The sequence below is a fragment of the Oncorhynchus masou genome, unplaced genomic scaffold, assembly GCF_036934945.1.
Source record: "Oncorhynchus masou masou isolate Uvic2021 unplaced genomic scaffold, UVic_Omas_1.1 unplaced_scaffold_1895, whole genome shotgun sequence".
NCBI classification, from domain to species: Eukaryota; Metazoa; Chordata; class Actinopteri; order Salmoniformes; family Salmonidae; genus Oncorhynchus; species Oncorhynchus masou.
The window spans coordinates 40001-60918 of NW_027008395.1; the positions used below are offsets into that span (position 1 = coordinate 40001).

Here is a 20918-nt window from a genome sequence, read left to right on the forward strand (position 1 = left end):
CCCTCCCCTCCCCTCCCTCTCCCTCTCCCTCTCCCTCTCCCTCTCCCTCTCCCTCTCCCTCTCCCTCTCCCTCTTCCTCTCCCTCTCCCTCTCCTCCCCCTCTCCCTCTCCCTCTCCCTCTCCATCTCCCTCTCCTCAGAGAGGTCCTCAGAAGGTTCTGGTCTATTTGTGGCCTCTGAATGAACACTGGAAAATAATATGGTGATGGTTTCATCCCACAGTCAGAGAAGGACCCCCGAGGACAGGAGAGTCAAACTCATTCCATGGAGGGCTGAGTGTCTGCAGGTTTTTGGTTTTTCCTTTCAATTAAGACATACACAATCAGGTGAGGGGAGATTTTTACTAGTTAGTGACCTTAATTCATAAGTCAAGTACAAGGGAGGAGTGAAAACCCACAGACGGCCCTCTGTGGAATGAGTTTGATATAATGTTCCTGCTGACATTAATGGAGTTAGGGACTATGGAGACGTAGACACACACACACACACACACACGGACATACACACGGACATACACACACACACACACACACACACACACACACACACACGGACATGCACACGGACATACACACACACACACACAGACACACACACACACACACACGGACATACACACGGACATACACACACACACACACACACACACACACACACACACACACACACACACATGGACATACACACATACACACACACACAAACACACATACACACACACACACGGACACACACACACACACGGACACACATGGACACACACACACACACATGGACACACACACACATGGACACACACACATGTTGCACACACACACACACACACACACACACACACACACACACACACACACACACATGGATGTGTGCACAACTACAGGCCATTTAAGACGCAATGTATATGGATAATCTTCAATACCTTTCCTGTAGTTAAAGGACCAAATCGCCCTCTAGTGGCCTCATGGGGGAATGTTAACCATCATTTCATAATTAATACTCTTTTTTTTTCATGTCAAATGTATAGAAAGTGTAATATTGGGATGCAAAATCAAAATGGAAGACATTTCAACTCTATATCTGACATGATACAGGTGTCTTCTTTTGTTAAACCCATAACCATGTGTGTGAGGTGGACACTGTTGTTAAACCCATAACCATGTGTGTGAGGTGGACACTGTTGTTAAACCCATAACCATGTGTGTGAGGTGGACACTGTTGTTAAACCCATAACCATGTGTGTGAGGTGGACACTGTTGTTAAACCCATAACCATGTGTGTGAGGTGGACACTGTTGTTAAACCCATAACCATGTGTGTGAGGTGGACACTGTTGTTAAACCCATAACCATGTGTGTGAGGTGGACACTGTTGTTAAACCCATAACCATGTGTGTGAGGTGGACACTGCTGTTAAACCCATAACCATGTGTGTGAGGTGGACACTGTTGTTAAACCCATAACCATGTGTGTGAGGTGGACACTGTTGTTAAACCCATAACCATGTGTGAGGTGGACACTGTTGTTAAACCCATAACCATGTGTGTTAGGTGGACACTGTTGTTAAACCCATAACCATGTGTGTGAGGTGGACACTGTTGTTAAACCCATAACCATGTGTGTGAGGTGGACACTGTTGTTAAACCCATAACCATGTGTGTGAGGTGGACACTGTTGTTAAACCCATAACCATGTGTGTGAGGTGGATACTGTTGTTACAAAGTAGATCAGTTTAAGACGACCAAGAAACAGTCTGTGTGACCCTGGTTTAGCCCACTGCAGGAAAAGGTTAATCCCTGTAAGAAGTGACCAGTCAGAAGCTCTAATAACTAAACTGAGTGATGAGAAACATGTTCAAGCCTCTAATCCAGGCAGTCACATGCTGCTACACATTCCTTCCTTTAAATAAGTCCCACTGAGGTGTGAAAGGGTAGCCTAGCGATTAGAGCGTTGGACTAGCAGCTGAAAGGTTGCAAGTTCAAATCCCGAGCTGACAAGGTACAAATCTGTCGTTCTGCCCCTGAACAGGCAGTTAACCCAGTGTTCCTAGGCAGTCATTGAAAATAAGAATTTGTTCTTAACTGACTTGCCTAGTTAAATAAAGGTAAAATAAAAACTATATAAAAGAAACACCTAACATGGTCCTGTGGTAGAGAGGTTCAACACCACATCTCAGTGAGCTTCTTTCACATGGCTCTTCAGAGTCAAGTTGAGTCCATCATCAAAATGGTATTGTTCAAGTTACTGTCTGTAGTTCTTAAAAGTGGGGACCACAATACACATGTTAGTGTCTGTAGTTCTTTAAAGTGGGGACCACAATACACATGTTAGTGTCTGTAGTTCTTCAAAGTGGGAACCACAATACACATGTTAGTGTCTGTAGTTCTTCAAAGTGGGGACCACAATACACATGTTAGTGTCTGTAGTTCTTCAAAGTGGGAACCACAATACACATGTTAGTGTCTGTAGTTCTTCAAAGTGGGGACCACAATACACATGTTAGTGTCTGTAGTTCTTTAAAGTGGGGACCACAATACACATGTTACTGTCTGTAGTTCTTTAAAGTGGGGACCACAATACACATGTTAGTGTCTGTAGTTCTTTAAAGTGGGGACCACAATACACATGTTAGTGTCTGTAGTTCTTTAAAGTGGGGACCACAATACACATGTTAGTGTCTGTAGTTCTTTAAAGTGGGGACCACAATACACATGTTAGTGTCTGTAGTTCTTTAAAGTGGGGACCACAATACACATGTTAGTGTCTGTAGTTCTTTAAAGTGGGGACCACAATACACATGTTACTGTCTGTAGTTCTTTAAAATGGGGACCACAATACACATGTTAGTGTCTGTAGTTCTTTAAAGTGGGGACCACAATACACATGTTAGTGTCTGTAGTTCTTTAAAGTGGGGACCACAATACACATGTTACTGTCTGTAGTTCTTTAAAGTGGGGACCACAATACACATGTTAGTGTCTGTAGTTCTTTAAAGTGGGGACCACAATACACATGTTACTGTCTGTAGTTCTTTAAAGTGGGGACCACAATACACATGTTACTGCCTGTAGTTCTTCAAAGTGGGAACCACAATACACATGTTACTGTCTGTAGTTCTTCAAAGTGGGGACCACAATACACATGTTACTGTCTGTAGTTCTTCAAAGTGGGAACCACAATACACATGTTAGTGTCTGTAGTTCTTCAAAGTGGGGACCACAATACACATGTTAGTGTCTATAGTTCTTTAAAGTGGGGACCACAATACACATGTTACTGTCTGTAGTTCTTTAAAGTGGGAACCACAATACACATGTTACTGTCTGTAGTTCTTTAAAGTGGGAACCACAATACACATGTTAGTGTCTGTAATTCTTGGTACCAACCAGCTACACGAAGACCTCAGTGGTCTCTCCCCCTCTTGTAACCCTTCTCCCGACCATAACACAACCATGTGGTCCTCTTTATAACCAGGCTCCCTGGCTGTGTCTTCTGATAGGCTGAGAGCAGTGACTGTGAAACATGAATGAAACATAAACCCCTCCAACGTTAGGCTATTCCTCTCTGAGGGCATCCCAAATGGCACACTGTTCCCTTTGACCAGGGTCCTATGGGATACCCTATGGGCCCTGGTCAAAAGTAGTGCACTATAAAGGGAATAGTGTGCCATTTTGGATGCAGCCTCTGGTTAATGCGTACGGACAGGGTAGAGTTAGTGTGGGAAATGTCCCTCTTCATCTGGTGTAAACCAGTCTGACTGGGAAGAGGGGATCTCCTGGGCAGGGAAGGTAGACGCCCACAACACTTCAGATGTTTCTTCAGGTTTCATCATGAATGTCCTGAGTTCTCGTTGTTTTTCACTCACATCGCTGGAACAACTGTACATGCTTTCCTCCTGTAGATCTTTAAGTGTCGCCTCCTCTCCTCCTCCTTTCTCCTCTCCTCCTCCTTTCTCCTCTTCCTCCTCCTTTCTCCTTTCTCCTCTTCCCCATCCTCCTCTCCTCCTTTCTCCTCTCCTCCTCTCCATCCTCCTCTTCCCCATCCTCCTCTTCCCCATCCTCCTCTCCCCTCCTCTCCCCATCCTCCTCTCCCCTCCTCTCCCCATCCTCCTCTCCTCTCCTCTCCTCCTTTCTCCTCTCCCCATCCTCCTCTCCTTTCTCCTCTCCCCATCCTCCTCTCCTCTCCCTCCTTTCTCCTCTTCCCCATCCTCCTCTCCTCTTCCCCATCCTCCTCTCCTCTTCCCCATCCTCCTCTTCCCCATCCTCCTCTCCCCTCCTCTCCCCATCCTCCTCTCCTCTCCTCTCCTCCTTTCCCCTCTCCCCATCCCCCTCTCCTCTCCTCCTTTCTCCTCTCCCCCATCCTCCCTCTCCTCTCCTCCTTTCTCCTCTTCCCCCATCCCTCCTCTCCTCTCCCCCATCCTCCTCTCCTCTTCCCCATCCTCCTCTTCCCCATCCTCCTCTCCTCTCCCCATCCTCCTCTCCTCTCCTCCTTCCTCCTCTCCCCCATCCTCCTCTCCTCTTCCCCATCCTCCTCTCCTCTCCCCATCCCTCCTCTCCTCTCCCCATCCTCCCTCTCCTCTCCTCCTTCCTCCTCTTCCCCATCCTCCTCTCCCCCATCCTCCTCTTCCTCATCCTCATGTAGATCTTTAAGTGTCTTCTCCTACTTTCTCCTCTTCCTCATCCTCCTCTCCTCCTTTCTCCTCTTCCCCATCCTCCTCTCCTCCTTTCTCCTCTTCCCCATCCTCCTCTTCCCCATCCTCCTCTCCTCTTCCCCATCCTCCTCTCCTCTCCTCCTTCCTCCTCTTCCCCATCATCCTCTTCTCCATCCTCCTCTCCTCCTTTCTCCTCTCCCCCATCCTCCTCTCCTCTCCCCCATCCTCCTCTCCTCTTCCCCATCCTCCTCTCCTCTCCTCCTTCCTCCTCTTCCCCATCATCCTCTTCCCTATCCTCCTCTCCTCCTTTCTCCTCTTCCCCATCCTCCTCTTCCCCATCCTCCTCTCCTCTCCCCCATCCTCCTCTCCCCTCCTCTCCCCATCCTCCTCTTCTCCATCCTCCTCTCCCCTCCTCTCCCCATCCTCCTCTCCCCTCCTCTCCTCTCCTCCTTTCTCCTCTTCCCCATCCTCCTCTTCCCCATCCTCCTCTTCCTCATCCTCATGTAGATCTTTAAGTGTCTTCTCCTCCTTTCTCCTCTTCCTCATCCTCCTCTCCTCCTTTCTCCTCTTCCCCATCCTCCTCTCCTCCTTTCTCCTCTTCCCCATCCTCCTCTCCTCCTTTCTCCTCTTCCCCATCCTCCTCTCCCCCATCCTCCTTTCCTCTCCTCCTTTCCATTCCCCCATCCTCCTCTTCCTCATCCTCATGTAGATCTTTAAGTGTCTTCTCCTCCTTTCTCCTCTTCCCCATCCTCCTCTTCCCCATCCTCCTCTCCACTCCCCCATCCTCCTCTCTTCTTCTCCAACCTCCTCTCCCTCCTCCTCTTCACAGAATCTAGCCAGTCACCATGATTGGCCAGGAGATAACCCAGCCAGCCGTTTGGAACAGATTGATCGTCTCTATTTCCTGTCCTTGTCTGACCACAGTGTCATAACTACTGTACACAGCTGCTGCTGGACCTCTCACTAAACCAATATTTATTACTGACTGAAGAGTTTTCTAGTCCCTTCTTCTATCTATTTTGTGGGGGTGGTGTGGTGGGTTGGGTTGTGAGTTGGGTTGGGGTTGTGGGTGAGTTTGTGAGTGTAGGTGGGGTTGGGGGTGGGATTTGTGGTTGTGGGTGGGGTTTTAGTTGTTGGTGTGGTTGTAGATGGGGTTGTGGGTTGGGTTGTGGGTGGGATTTGGGGTTGTGGAGGTGTTGTAGTTCTGGGTGGAGTTGTAGTTGTTGGGGTTGTGGGTGAGGTTGTAGTTGTTGGTGGGGTTGGGGTTGTGGGTGGGGTTGTAGTTGTTGTGGGTGAGATTGTAGTTGTTGGTGGGGTTGCTGTTGTGGGTGGGGTTGGAGTGGTAGTTGTGGGCGGGGTTGTAGTTGTTGGTGGGGTTGGGGTTGTTGTTGTGGGTGGGGTTGTAGTTGTTGGTTGGGTTGCTGTTGTGGATGGGGGTGGATTTGTAGTTGTGGGTGGGGTTGTAGTTGTTGGTGGGGTTGTAGTTATTGGTGGGGTTGTGGTTGTGGGTGGGGTTGTGGCTGTTGGTGGGTTTTGTTGGTGGGGTGAAGTTGATGGGTGGGGTTGTGGTTGTTGGTGGGGTGTAGTTGTTGGTGGGGTGTAGTTGATGGGGTTGTAGTTGTTGGTAGGGTTGGGGTTGTGGGTGGGGTTGGAGTTGGAGTTGTTGGTGGGGTGTAGTTGTTGGGGTTGTAGTTGTTGGTAGGGTTGGGGTTGTGGTTGGGGTTGTGGTTGTAGATGGGGTTGTGGCTGTTGGTGGGGTTGGGGTTGGGGTTGTTGGTGGGGTTGTAGTTGTAGGTGGGGTTGTTGGTGGAGTGTAGATGTTGTTGGGGTTGTGGGTGGGGTGTAGATGTTGTTGTGGGTGAGGTGTAGATGTTGGTGGGGTTGTGGGTGGGGTGTAGATGTTGGTGGGGTTGGGGTTGTGGGTGAGGTGTAGATGTTGGTGGGGTTGGGGTTGTGGGTGGGGTATAGATGTTGGTGGGGTTGTGGGTGGGGTATAGATGTTGGTGGGGTTGGGGTTGTGGGTGGGGTATAGATGTTGGTGGGGTTGTGGGTGGGGTATAGATGTTGGTGGGGTTGGGGTTGTGGGTGAGGTGTAGATGTTGGTGGGGTTGTGGGTGGGGTGTAGATGTTGGTGGGGTTGGGGTTGTGGGTGAGGTGTAGATGTTGGTGGGGATGGGGTTGTGGGTGGGGTGTAGATGTTGGTGGGGTTGGGGTTGTGGGTGGGGTGTAGATGTTGGTGGGGTTGTGGGTGGGGTATAGATGTTGGTGGGGTTGTGGTTGTGGGTGGGGTGTAGATGTTGGTGGGATTGTGGGTGGGGTGTAGATGTTGGTGGGGTTGGGGTTGTGGGTGGGGTGTAGATGTTGGTGGGGTTGGGGTTGTGGGTGGGGTGTAGATGGTGGTGGGTTTGGGGTTGTGGGTGGGGTGTAGATGTTGGTGGGGTTGTGGGTGGGGTGTAGATGTTGGTGGGGTTGGGGTTGTGGGTGAGGTGTAGATGTTGGTGGGGATGGGGTTGTGGGTGGGGTGTAGATGTTGGTGGGGTTGGGGTTGTGGGTGGGGTGTAGATGTTGGTGGGGTTGGGTTGTGGGTGAGGTGTAGATGTTGGTGGGGTTGTGGGTGGGGTGTAGATGTTGGTGGGGTTGGGGTTGTGGGTGAGGTGTAGATGTTGGTGGGGATGGGGTTGTGGGTGGGGTGTAGATGTTGGTGGGGTTGGGGTTGTGGGTGGGGTGTAGATGTTGGTGGGATTGTGGGTGGGGTGTAGATGTTGGTGGGGTTGGGGTTGTGGGTGGGGTGTAGATGTTGGTGGGGTTGGGGTTGTGGGTGGGGTGTAGATGGTGGTGGGTTTGGGGTTGTGGGTGGGGTGTAGATGTTGGTGGGGTTGGGGTTGTGGCTGGGGTGTAGATGGTGGTGGGGTTGCGGTTGTGGGTGGGGTGTAGATGGTGGTGGGGTTGGGGTTGTGGGTGGGGTGTAGATGGTGGTGGGGTTGGGGTTGTGGGTGGGGTGTAGATGGTGGTGGGGTTGGGGTTGTGGGTGGGGTGTAGATGGTGGTGGGGTTGGGGTGGTGGGTGGGGTGTAGATGTTGGTGGGGTTGGGGTTGTGGGTGGGGTGTAGATGGTGGTGGGGTTGTGGGTGGGGTGTAGTTGTTGGTGGGGTTGTGGGTGGGGTGCAGATGTTGCCTTGCCTGTATGTTGTTAGTGGGGTTGGTTGAGATGATGGCAGATTGATTCTGGTAACATGCCAACAATCTTTAGTCAACGATGTGTGTCAGTGAGATGCGGGTCAGCGTGTCTATCTGACCCCCCTCTCTCTCCCTCACCCTCTTTCTCTCTCCCTCACCCTCTTTCTCTCTCCCTCACCCTCTTTCTCTCTCCCTCACCCTCTTTTTCTCCCCCTCACCCTCTTTCTCCCCCTCCCCCTCATTCGCTCTCTCCCTCCCCCTCTTTCTCTCTCTCCCCCCTCTCTCCTTTTCTCCCTCCTCCTCTTTCTCTGTCTCTCTCTCCCCCCTCTCTCCCTCCCCCTCTTTCTCTCTATCCCCTCTCTCCTTTTCTCCCTCCCCCTCTTTCTCTGTCTCTCTCTCTCCCCCTCTCTCCCTCCCCTCTTTCTCTCTCTCCCCTCTCTCCTTTTCTCCCTCCCCCCCTCTTTCTCTGTCTCTCTCTCTCCCCCTCTTTCCCCTCTCTCCTTTTCTCCCTCCTCCTCTTTCTCTGTCTCTCTCTCTCCCCCCTCTCTCCCTCCCCCTCTTTCTCTCTCTCCCCCTCTCTCCTTTTCTCGCTACCCCTCTTTCTTTGTCTCCCTCTCTCCCCCCTCTCTCCCTTTCTCCCTACCCCTCTTTCTCTCTCTCTCCCCCCTCTCTCCCTCTCTCTCTTTCTCTCTCCCCCTCTTTCTCTCTCTCTTGCTGTTCCCTCGCTCCATTTCCCTCTGACAACTTGCTGTTTCCTCCCTCTTGTTTATACCACCTGATATCCCCCCTCTCTGTCCTCTATCTCTCCTTCCCTCTCTGTCCTCTATCTCTCCTTCCCTCTCTGTCTTCTATCTCTCCTTCCCTCTCTGTCTTCTATCTCTCCTTCCCTCTCTGTCTTCTATCTCTCCTTCCCTCTCTGTCCTCTATCTCTCCTTCCCTCTCTGTCTTCTATCTCTCCTTCCCTCTCTGTCTTCTATCTCTCCTTCCCTCTCTGTCCTCTATCTCTCCTTCCCTCTCTGTCTTCTATCTCTCCTTCCCTCTCTGTCCTCTATATCTCCTTCCCTCTCTGTCTCCCATCCCCTTTCTCCCTCCATTTCTCTCGTATGCTCCTCCCCTCTCTTTTCCCTCCTCTACCTCTTTCCTTAACTATATATGTATTCTCTCTCTTCTAGACTGGCAGATCGCCACCCTGTCCTTGTTGCTAGGCGGAGCTGCTCTGGTCCTGCTCTCCTTCCTGGTGGTCCTGGTGTCAGTGTGTATCGGCTCTCGGAGACGCTTCAACAGACCTGTCGCTGTCATGCTGTTCGCTGCAGGTGAACACGCACACACACACACACACACACACACACACACACACACACACACACACACACACACACACACACACACACACACACAATTATTTGTCTCTATCTTCTGATATCAAATTCCTTGTTAGACAGTTAATTCATAAGTAATATGCATATACAGTGCCTTGCGAAAGTATTCGGCCCCCTTGAACTTTGCGACCTTTTGCCACATTTCAGGCTTCAAACATAAAGATATAAAACTGTATTTTTTGTGAAGAATCAACAGCAAGTGGGACACAATCATGAAGTGGAACGACATTTATTGGATATTTCAAACTTTTTTAACAAATCAAAAACTGAAAAATTGGGCGTGCAAAATTATTCAGCCCCTTTACTTTCAGTGCAGCAAACTCTCTCCAGAAGTTCAGTGAGGATCTCTGAATGATACAATGTTGACCTAAATGACTAATGATGATAAATACAATCCACCTGTGTGTAATCAAGTCTCCGTATAAATGCACCTGCACTGTGATAGTCTCAGAGGTCCGTTAAAAGCGCAGAGAGCATCATGAAGAACAAGGAACACACCAGGCAGGTCCGAGATACTGTTGTGAAGAAGTTTAAAGCCGGACTTGGATACAAAAAGATTTCCCAAGCTTTAAACATCCCAAGGAGCACTGTGCAAGCGATAATATTGAAATGGAAGGAGTATCAGACCACTGCAAATCTACCAAGACCTGGCCGTCCCTCTAAACTTTCAGCTCATACAAGGAGAAGACTGATCAGAGATGCAGCCAAGAGGCCCATGATCACTCTGGATGAACTGCAGAGATCTACAGCTGAGGTGGGAGACTCTGTCCATAGGACAACAATCAGTCGTATATTGCACAAATCTGGCCTTTATGGAAGAGTGGCAAGAAGAAAGCCATTTCTTAAAGATATCCATAAAAAGTGTCGTTTAAAGTTTGCCACAAGCCACCTGGGAGACACACCAAACATGTAGAAGAAGGTGATCTGGTCAGATGAAACCAAATATTGAACTATTTTTGGCAACAATGCAAAGCTTTATGTTTGGCGTAAAAGCAACACAGCTCATCACCCTGACCACACCATCCCCACTGTCAAACATGGTGGTGGCAGCATCATGGTTTGGGCCTGCTTTTCTTCAGCAGGGTCAGGGAAGATGGTTCAAATTGATGGGAAGATGGATGGAGCCAAATACAGGACCATTCTGGAAGAAAACCTGATGGAGTCTGCAAAAGACCTGAGACTGGGACGGAGATTTGTCTTCCAACAAGACAATGATCCAAAACATAAAGCAAAATCTACAATGGAATGGTTCAAAAATAAACATATCCAGGTGTTAGAATGGCCAAGTCAAAGTCCAGACCTGAATCCAATCGAGAATCTGTGGAAAGAACTGAAAACTGCTGTTCACAAATGCTCTCCATCCAACCTCACTGAGCTCGAGCTGTTTTGCAAGGAGGAATAAATGTCGTTCCACTTCATGATTGTGTCCCACTTGTTGTTGATTCTTCACAAAAAAATACAGTTTTATATCTTTATGTTTGAAGCCTGAAATGTGGCAAAAGGTCGCAAAGTTCAAGGGGGCCGAATACTTTCGCAAGGCACTGTATCTCTACCTCTTCAATATACATATTCTTATGAGATGTCCTCTGTTTCCCTCTGCTCCAGTGGTGTTGCAGGGCTGCAGTCTGGTCCTCTACCCCATCAAGTTCACTGAGACCATCAGCATGAGCATATACCACGAGTTCAACTGGGGTTACGGCCTGGCCTGGGGCGCTACCATTTTCTCCTTCGGCGGGGGGATCCTCTACTGCCTCAACCCTAAGAACTATGAAGACTACTACTGACCCTGCTGGACTGTACCACTGTGACCCCCCCCCCCCCCCTGTAGTCGCTGGCTGTCATACATATCCTATACTGTATAATGCTAATGCTCGCTAGAGAGACAGGTAGACACAGAGAGATGCACACACACACACACACATGTCAGCATACAGTATTTCCTGTGGAAGTAGGCAGTGGCTCAGAGCTGGGGTGGATGGATGGATGATTTCACAGTACCCTGTACCCTGCTCTGTACTCCCTCTTCAGTCAGAGACTATCAGATAACAGACTGACCAATCAGATCACTCTATCTGTCCTCAAACCCTGGGACAAGGACTCACTGAAGCACTGTTACCGACCAAGTATAACTTACAAGGCCTTAGGGGTAAGGATGAGGCTGAGCTCGGCAAACCCAGAAGGAGAATCTGGTGCCAGCTACCATTTATGTTACGTAGTCTGTCCACGAGAGATTAGGATGAGTCTGACTGGAAAACAGACTTGTCTTCTCACTGGTAGGTAGAGACAGACTGGGATGACCAACACTGGTAGGTAGAGACAGACTGGGATGACCAACACTGGTAGGTAGAGACAGACTGGGATGACCAACACTGGTAGGTAGAGACAGACTGGGATGACCAACACTGGTAGGTAGAGACAGACTGGGATGACCAACACTGGTAGGCAGAGACAGACTGGGATGACCAACACTGGTAGGTAGAGACAGACTGGGATGACCAACACTGGTAGGTAGAGACAGACTGGGATGACCAACACTGGTAGGTAGAGACAGACTGGGATGACCAACACTGGTAGGTAGAGACAGACTGGGATGACCAACACTGGTAGGTAGAGACAGACTGGGATGACCAACACTGGTAGGCAGAGACAGACTGGGATGACCAACACTGGTAGGCAGAGACAGACTGGGATGACCAACACTGGTAGGTAGAGACAGACTGGGATGACCAACACTGGTAGGCAGAGACAGACTGGGATGACCAACACTGGTAGGTAGAGACAGACTGGGATGACCAACACTGGTAGGTAGAGACAGACTGGGATGACCAACACTGGTAGGCAGAGACAGACTGGGATGACCAACACTGGTAGGCAGAGACAGACTGGGATGACCAACACTGGTAGGTAGAGACAGACTGGGATGACCAACACTGGTAGGCAGAGACAGACTGGGATGACCAACACTGGTAGGCAGAGACAGACTGGGATGACCAACACTGGTAGGTAGAGACAGACTGGGATGACCAACACTGGTAGGTAGAGACAGACTGGGATGACCAACACTGGTAGGCAGAGACAGACTGGGATGACCAACACTGGTAGGTAGAGACAGACTGGGATGACCAACACTGGTAGGCAGAGACAGACTGGGATGACCAACACTGGTAGGTAGAGACAGACTGGGATGACCAACACTGGTAGGCAGAGACAGACTGGGATGACCAACACTGGTAGGTAGAGACAGACTGGGATGACCAACACTGGTAGGTAGAGACAGACTGGGATGACCAACACTGGTAGGTAGAGACAGACTGGGATGACCAACACTGGTAGGCAGAGACAGACTGGGATGACCAACACTGGTAGGTAGAGACAGACTGGGATGACCAACACTGGTAGGTAGAGACAGACTGGGATGACCAACACTGGTAGGTAGAGACAGACTGGGATGACCAACACTGGTAGGTAGAGACAGACTGGGATGACCAACACTGGTAGGCAGAGACAGACTGGGGTGACCAACACTGGTAGGCAGAGACAGACTGGGATGACCAACACTGGTAGGCAGAGACAGACTGAGATGACCAACACTGGTAGGTAGAGACAGACTGGGATGACCAACACTGGTAGCTTGGCATGTGAAGGCGAGGAAGAGGTCCAGTGACCCACAGGACACCAATGCCACTACAGTATATCTCCATGGACGTATGAACCCCCATAGCTAAGCTACAGTTGGGCTCAATTCCATTTCAATTCCCAGGCAATTCAGGAAGTACAATTCCAATGACCTCCAATACTTTTCAATGAGGAATTGGAGTTTTGGTTTACTTTCTGAAATGATTGGAATTGAAATGGAATTGACCCCAATCCTGGTAAAGAGGAGGTTTGGTACGTCCCAATACTCCAAAACAGGGGTTTCCTTCCTGTCTTCATAGCCAGTGAAGAGCACAGAGACAGACAGGGAGCCGTTGAAGCCCGTTTAGGACACAGCCCAGTAATGTGGTACTGGTCTGTAGCTTATCTGATCTGTCTCATCACAGCTTCGTCAGGTTTTTGCAGCGATGTAGAAGTGTTCCGTGGTCTAGAAGAGGAGACAGACAGATAGCTTAGTTTATGTCTGGTAACACATTTACTTGTCCAACAATAATCCAATGAAATGCAACCACACAAATCAAATATTATTCTTTTAATGGACATCCTACAGTAGATTGAGGGGTAAATTGTTGAATGATATTCGTGGAGATGTTGACGAGATGTGTGAGTAGATTGGAGGGAGGGAGGGAGGAGGAGGGAGGGAGGAGGGAGGGAGGGAGGAGAGAGAGGGAGAGAGAGGGAGGGAGGGACAGAGGGAGAGAGAGGGAGGGAGAGAGGGAGGGACAGAGGGAGAGAGAGGGAGAGAGGGAGAGAGAGAGGGACAGAGGGAGAGAGAGAGGGAGGGACAGAGGGAGAGAGAGGGAGAGAGAGGAGAGAGAGAGGGAGGGACAGAGGGAGGGACAGAGGGAGAGAGAGAGGGGAGAGAGAGGGAGAGAGAGGGAGAGAGAGAGGGAGAGAGAGAGGGACAGAGAGGAGACAGAGGGGAGAGAGAGGGGGAGAGAGAGGGAGAGAGAGAGGGAGAGAGAGAGGGACAGAGGGAGAGAGAGAGGGAGAGAGAGAGGGAGAGAGAGAGAGAGAGAGGGAGAGAGAGAGGGACAGAGGGAGAGAGAGAGGGAGGGACAGAGGGAGAGAGAGAGGGAGAGAGAGAGGGAGAGAGAGAGGGAGGGACAGAGGGAGAGAGAGAGGGAGAGAGAGAGGGAGAGAGAGAGGGACAGAGGGAGAGAGAGAGGGAGGGACAGAGGGAGAGAGAGAGGGAGAGAGAGAGGGAGAGAGAGAGGGAGGGACAGAGGGAGAGAGAGAGGGAGAGAGAGAGGGCATGTTTTAGATGCCGTGGTAGAGATATGTATCAGTATTCATCTCATTGTAAATTAACACAATAAAGCAAGTAAAATAACCAGTCTCTTCCTCTCATTAGATTACAGGAGGGGTTAATCAGGGGTGGGCAAACTTTTTGACTTGAGGGCCACATCGGGATTTTTGGCTCGAGGGACATGTTATTTTTGGGGGGGATCAATTGTTTGTTAAAGTCAATTTGCGGGGGCCTCCCGAGAGGCGCAGTGGTGTACATACCTGGGTTCAATCCCAGGCTGGGTCACAGCTGGCCGTGACTGGGACACCCATGAAGCGGCGCACAATTGTCTCAGTGTTGTCCGGGTTAGGGGAGGGTTTGGCAGACCAACATGTCCTTGTCCCATCGCGCTCTAGCGCCTCCTGTGGCAGGCCGGGCGTAGTGCACGCTGACACGGTCGCCAGGTGTACGGTGTTTCCACCAACACATTGGTGCGGATGGCTTCCGGGTTAAGAGGGCATTGTGTCAAGAAGCAGTGCGGCTTGGTTGGGTTGTGTTTCGGAGGACGCACGGCTCTCGACCTTCGCCTCTCACGAGTCCGTACGGGAGTTGCAGCGATGAGACAAGACTGTAACTACCAATTGGATACCACAAAATTGGGGACAAAAAAGGGATACAATTTAAAAAAGCTATATTTATATATAAATGTATTTATTTTGTCTTGAGGGCTGGACTAGATACTTTAACTCCTCCACTTATCTTCACACTTCATTTCTGACCCGTTGAGAATGTCTTTGTATTTTCTCTTCCCAAGCTCCTGCAACAAGCTCCTTCAACAAGCTCCTGCAACAAGCTCCTTCAACAAGCTCCTGCAACAAGCTCCTGCAACAAGCTCCTGCAACAAGCAAACTGACAGCGCTGGTCCTTATTTTCTTCCATTGAACTGAATTCACCTCAACTGACTTCAGGTCTTCATTCATTATCTGTCCAAGTGTGTGTGTGTGTGTGTGTGTGTGTGTGTGTGTGTGTGTGTGTGTGTTGTGCGTGTGTGTGTGTGTGAGAGAGAGAGTCAGTCAGTCACAGTCCAAACCTTGTCGAACTCTAACCAGAAGGCTAACTCCTCCTGCCCTGCCTAGCAACTCACTGCAGTAGGTTGTTCTCTCCTCTACCCGGGGGGGAAGCTTTGATCCCACATCAGGCTTAGAAGACCTTCACACGTCCCAAATGGCACCCTTGTCTCTATATGGTGAATTAAATTTGATCAGGGTCCATAGGGATCATAGGGCTCTGGTCAAAAGTAGTGCACTATATAGGGAAAATGGTGTCATTTGGGACAAAATCCATTCTCCTTCACAGGTTGTAATTTTAAGGAGTTCAAGAACAAACATGTAGCAATACTGCCACCTACAGGACAACCTGTGCACGTACCTTCATGTATCGTTGGCTGGTTTTCACACCTGTCGTTGCATACAGCCTGTCTTTCATATGGGACCACATGTCAAATTCAATGAACATGATTACTGCCCTACCATGAATGTGACTATTTTAATGTACTGTACTTGTGCTGCCTTGTACTTTAACGTCTGACTATTGGCTACAGTGGCCTAAGGCAGTTCCAGACCATTCATTCTGCTCCAGTCATGAGTATCCTACTGTAGTTTGAGCTGTGTTTGTGTAAACAGGTCATGTTGTGCTGTTGTTAATGCTGGGAGGAAACTCTCACGCTACAGGGACTCACAGCTGTGGCCCTCCCTCCCTGAGCTCCTACTGCTGCTATCCCTCCCTCCCTCCCTCCCTCCCTCCCTCCCTCCCTCCCTGAGCTCCTACTGCTGCTATCCCTCCCTCCCTCCCTCCCTCCCTGAGCTCCTACTGCTGCTATCCCTCCCTCCCTCCCTCCCTCCCTCCCTCCCTCCCTCCCTCCCTCCCTCCCTCCCTACTGCTGCTGTCCCTCCCTCCCTCCCTCCCTCCCTCCCTCCCTCCCTACTGCTGATGTCCCTCCCTCCCTCCCTATTGCTGCTGTCCCTCCCCCCTCCCTCCCTCCCTCCCTCTCCCCTCCCTCCCTCCCTCCCTCCCTCCCTCCCTCCCCCTCCCTCCCTCCCTCCTCCCCTCCCTCCCTCCCTCCCTCCTGCTGCTGTCCCTCCCTCCTATTGCTGCTGTCCCTCCCTCCCTCCCTCCCTCCCTCCCTCCCTCCCTCCCTCCCTCCCTCCCTCCCTCCCCCCTCCCTCCCTCCCTCCCTCCCTACTGCTGATGTCCCTCCCTCCTCCCTATTGCTGCTGTCCCTCCCTCCCCCTCCCTCCCCTCCCTCCCTCCCTCCCTCCCTCCCTCCCTCCCTCCCTCCCTCCCTCCCTCCCTCCCTCCCTCCCTCCCTCCCTCCCTCCCTCCCTACTGCTGATGTCCCTCCCTCCCTCGCTCCCTCCCTCCCTCCCTACTGCTGATGTCCCTCCCTCCCTCCCTATTGCTGCTGTCCCTCCCTCCCTCCCTCCCTCCCTCCCTCCCTCCCTCCCTCCCTCCCTCCCTACTGCTGATGTCCCTCCCTCCCTCCCTCCTCCCTCCCTACTGCTGATGTCCCTCCCTCCCTCCTCCTCCCTACTGCTGATGTCCCTCCCTCCCTCCCTACTGCTGATGTCCCTCCCTCCCTCCCTCCCTACTGCTGATGTCCCTCCCTCCCTCCCTCCTCCCTCCCTACTGCTGATGTCCCTCCCTCCCTCCCTCCTCCCTCCCTACTGCTGATGTCCCTCCCTCCCTACTGCTGATGTCCCTCCCTCCTCCTCCCTACTGCTGATGTCCCTCCTCCCTCCCTACTGCTGATGTCCCTCCCTCCCTCCCTCCCTCCTCCCTCCCTCCCTCCCTCCCTCCCTCCCTCCCCTCCCTCCCTACTGCTGATGTCCCTCCTCCCTCCCTCCCTCCCTCCCTCCCCCCTCCCTACTGCTGATGTCCCTCCCTCCCTCCCTACTGCTGATGTCCCTCCCTCCCTCCCTCCTCCCTCCCTACTGCTGATGTCCCTCCCTCCCTCCCTCCCTACTGCTGATGTCCCTCCCTCCCTCCCTCCCTACTGCTGATGTCCCTCCCTCCCTCCCTCCTCCCTCCCTACTGCTGATGTCCCTCCCTCCTCCCTACTGCTGATGTCCCTCCCTCCTCCCTATTGCTGATGTCCCTCCCTCCCTCCTCCCTCCCTACTGCTGATGTCCCTCCCTCCCTCCCCTCCTCCTCCCTACTGCTGATGTCCCTCCCTCCCTCCCTCCTCCCTCCCTACTGCTGATGTCCCTCCCTCCCTCCCTCCCTACTGCTGATGTCCCTCCCTCCCTCCCTCCCTATTGCTGATGTCCCTCCCTCCCTCCCTATTGCTGATGTCCTCCCTCCCTCCCTCCTCCTCCCTACTGCTGATGTCCCTCCCTCCCTCCCTCCCTACTGCTGATGTCCCTCCCTCCCTCCTTCCCTATTGCTGATGTCCCTCCCTCCCTCGCTCCCTCCCTCCCTACTGCTGCAGCATCTCCAGTCCTCTGTGGGACAGAAAGAGGGACTTACCAACAGATGTATGGATAGACAGGCAGGCATGGCCGGACAGAGGGACAGAAAAACAGTCAGACAATCAGACAGACAGACAAACATTCACACAGACAGTCATACAAACAGTCTGAAAGGCAAACAGTCATACAGACAGTCAGACAGTCACCCAGACAGACAGATAGACAAACAGTCAGAAAGACAGCCAGAAAGAGAGTTAGACATATAGACAGTCAGCCAGTCAGTTAGACAGACAGACAGACAGTCAGTCAGTCAGTCAGTCAGTCACCTGTTCTGTCATGTTTATATAGGCCTGGTCACATCACCTCTTTGGAACTTGATCCCTCAGCCACTTCATCTGCATTCTGGGAATTGTTCACATCCTCCTGGACCACCCAAATATAAGCACACATACAGTAAACACACACACCAATTATTATTGTGCTGTAATACAGAACACAGCTGGTCTGACCAATTTGGCCTAGAGGCTACAAGTGGACCACTTCCTTGGAGGTGGGACCTCCAGCACCTGCCCTTCTTTGAACTCTCCCCCATACAGAAACAAACAGACAGGTGATGAATGGGTTGTAGAACCTACATCTGTGAAGATATATCCACCAAGCAGGCTTCCTCTGAACCACCTACACCTGTCTCCTAGTGGGACGTTGAGGATATTCTCTGGGATCTGAACCTGTATAAAGGGCTGTTTATAACGTGTGACATATACACACAGACACCAAGTATACATAACCTGTAGCCATAAAACCTCTTTCAAAATATGGACATTCATCTTGGTATGATCATCCATGATTAAGTTGATTTGAGTGGTTTGGACAGTTCACTCTGCCAGCGCGTGGCACCATCTTAAAGCAGCTGCGCCCTCTCTTCTCCCCGGTTCCCCGTGCAGACCCATGGGAAGAAGTTCAATTTCGGTGGAAGGGAAAAGGCCGACCTCTCCGTCTCAGACGCCCCCGTCTCATCTCCCACCTACAACCATATTAGAGCCAGAGCATAACAGAAGCAGCCGTCGATGCGGCGACAAGGAATGCCAGAGAGAAGAGGTACCGCTGTTTCCGTTTTGGAATACCTCCTTGGGCCATAGCCATAGGCTGCTGGAGACAGGGATAATCGGTCAAACTGAAACCTGTTACCGTTTACCGTTACCAGAGGAGGCTCGTGGAGGCGCGTTCATCACCCATCTAATATTAGAAACCTTGCAACGGCGCTGTCATCCCGAGCGCGCTTTACTTTATCACTGCCACTGGGTCTCGCGCGCACGGCGCACCAACGGATAATAGCAACAGGGGCCGAGCGACATATTTGTAAGTTGAAGGAGCAGTGCGGAAATGGATATGGATGTGTTGGTCAGGGTGTCGGGTTTTACGCAGGCGTCCGCCGCTCGGGCAGCTAGGCAGTGATATGCCGAGCCCTATTTTGAGTCGAGAATGGCCCGCCACCTGTTCCTCCCTGTCTGGCCGATCTGACTGCCCGTTTCCCCGCCAGACACCGTCCTCTGACTGTCCTCTCACTCACTCCCTGACTGTCAACCTCGGGTGTCATTCTTTCACGCAATTTAGCCGAGCTCGGTAACCCACTGTCCATTATTGTAAAGCGGTCAAAGAAAAGTCCCTATTCTATTTTATACCTGTCTGGATTCTGTTGTGCTCTCCTGTGGGATTTTACGCATTTGTCGGTGGAACTTTGGAAGGAAAACGGAAGTATGGCTGAGGCCGGGCGACCTGAGGACCAGTGTGACGAGGCGGTAGAGGATGAATTTGGGGAGATAATAAAATGTCGATCAGGTAGGAATGCCTTTCAGTACCTAGTCTACAATAAGCACCAAGCGAGTTGCCAATGGCAACATCTCACATGACGCGATAGACACCAACCTCATCAAGTGTTCCAAAAGATTTTGTTACACAATGGGCCAAGAGTGTATGAGAACTTGTTTAGACATGAGCCATATGTAAACAGAGGTTGCTATCAGAAATGGTCATTGTCTGATAACACCCTTTGAACTAGTTTTCCCTCTCCTCCTCATAACAATATGTCACGGACTAAGTTGGTGAGAGGTATTATTAAGGTTTGTCCTTGCTAGTCAGGTCATGCAGATAGTCATAGGTACCAGTGGTGTCTCTGTCTGATAGGATGATCTATGAACCACCCTGTCCACCCAGTAGGTGTTGTCACTTGACAGCTTTCCACCCCAGAGAAGGCAAGTGTGCTCACTCTCTCCCCCCCTCTCTCTCTCGCTCTCTCTCTCTCTCATCTCTCTCCCCCCTCTCGTCTCTCTCTCTCTCATCTATCTCTCTCCCCTCTCTCATCTCTCCCCTCACTCTCTCTCCCCCTATCTCTCTCCCCTCTCCCATCTCTCTCTCTCTCTCTCTCTCTCTCTCTCTCTCTCTCTCTCTCTCTCTCTCTCTCTCATCTCTCCCCCTCTCATGTCTCTCTCTCTCATCTCTCTCTCATCTCTCTCTCTCGCTCTCTCTCTCTCTCTCTCTCTCCCCTCACTCTCTTTCTCTCTGCCCTCTCTTTATCTCAAAAAGACGAAGCAGTGTATATTGTAAACACCACCAAATAAACAGATATATATTGGTGGCATTTACAATATTGTTTGTGCTCCACTGGTTTAACAGATATGGGAGTTTATCAAAGTTTATGAATGGGTGGCAGGTAGCCTAGAGGTTAGAGCATTGGGTTACAATTTCTCCAGGGTCGCTGTTGATAATGGCAGACCCTGGCTGTGACCCTACTCTCTGAGGGTGTCCCAAGTTGGGATCTGCAAAAAACACATTTACAATCCACACGTGTATTATTACACACGGGTACATATGTGAAATAGGCCAAAATGTAAGCACCCTCTGCCCGGCTCTGCCCGGCGCCGTCAATAATTAATGTTCTGCATTAAAAGCAGGGGTCGAGTCTATTTGCGCTCCACCAGCTGAATTAGGACGGGTCACCAGCTACACAGGATGGAAATAGAGGCTGGAAGCAGTTGCCTAACTCCGAGCCGGCCCTCCACGGTGTGGGGTTTCACATATCCTAGTTTGGGAAGCTACCACCACTATCGTTGCCCCCCCTCCCACCTCACATTGCTCTCAGCTGACAAAGTTGTTGACTTTACCCTAAAAGTCACCTGTACCCTACAGAATGAGGTTGTATCAGTCACCTGTACCCTACAGAATGAGGTTGTATCAGTCACCTGTATCCTACAGAATGAGGTTGTATCAGTCACCTGTATCCTACAGAATGAGGTTGTATCAGTCACCTACAGTAGGTTGTATCAGTCACCTGTATCCTACAGAATGAGGTTGTATCAGTCACCTGTATCC

General features: G+C 51.0%; 1 protein-coding gene across 1 annotated transcript in view; it reads left to right on the forward strand.

Annotated features, from left to right (window-relative positions):
- The window catches only part of LOC135532527 (transmembrane protein 47-like), an 18698-nt gene extending 6938 nt beyond the window's left edge, over positions 1-11760 (forward strand). The window contains exons 2-3 of the mRNA XM_064960005.1: positions 8994-9134; positions 10806-11760. Of these exons, the coding sequence (XP_064816077.1) occupies positions 8994-9134; positions 10806-10984 (320 nt within the window). The 3' untranslated portion in view covers positions 10985-11760. The remainder of the gene's footprint in view (positions 1-8993; positions 9135-10805) is intronic.
- The last annotated feature ends 9158 nt before the right edge of the window (positions 11761-20918 follow it).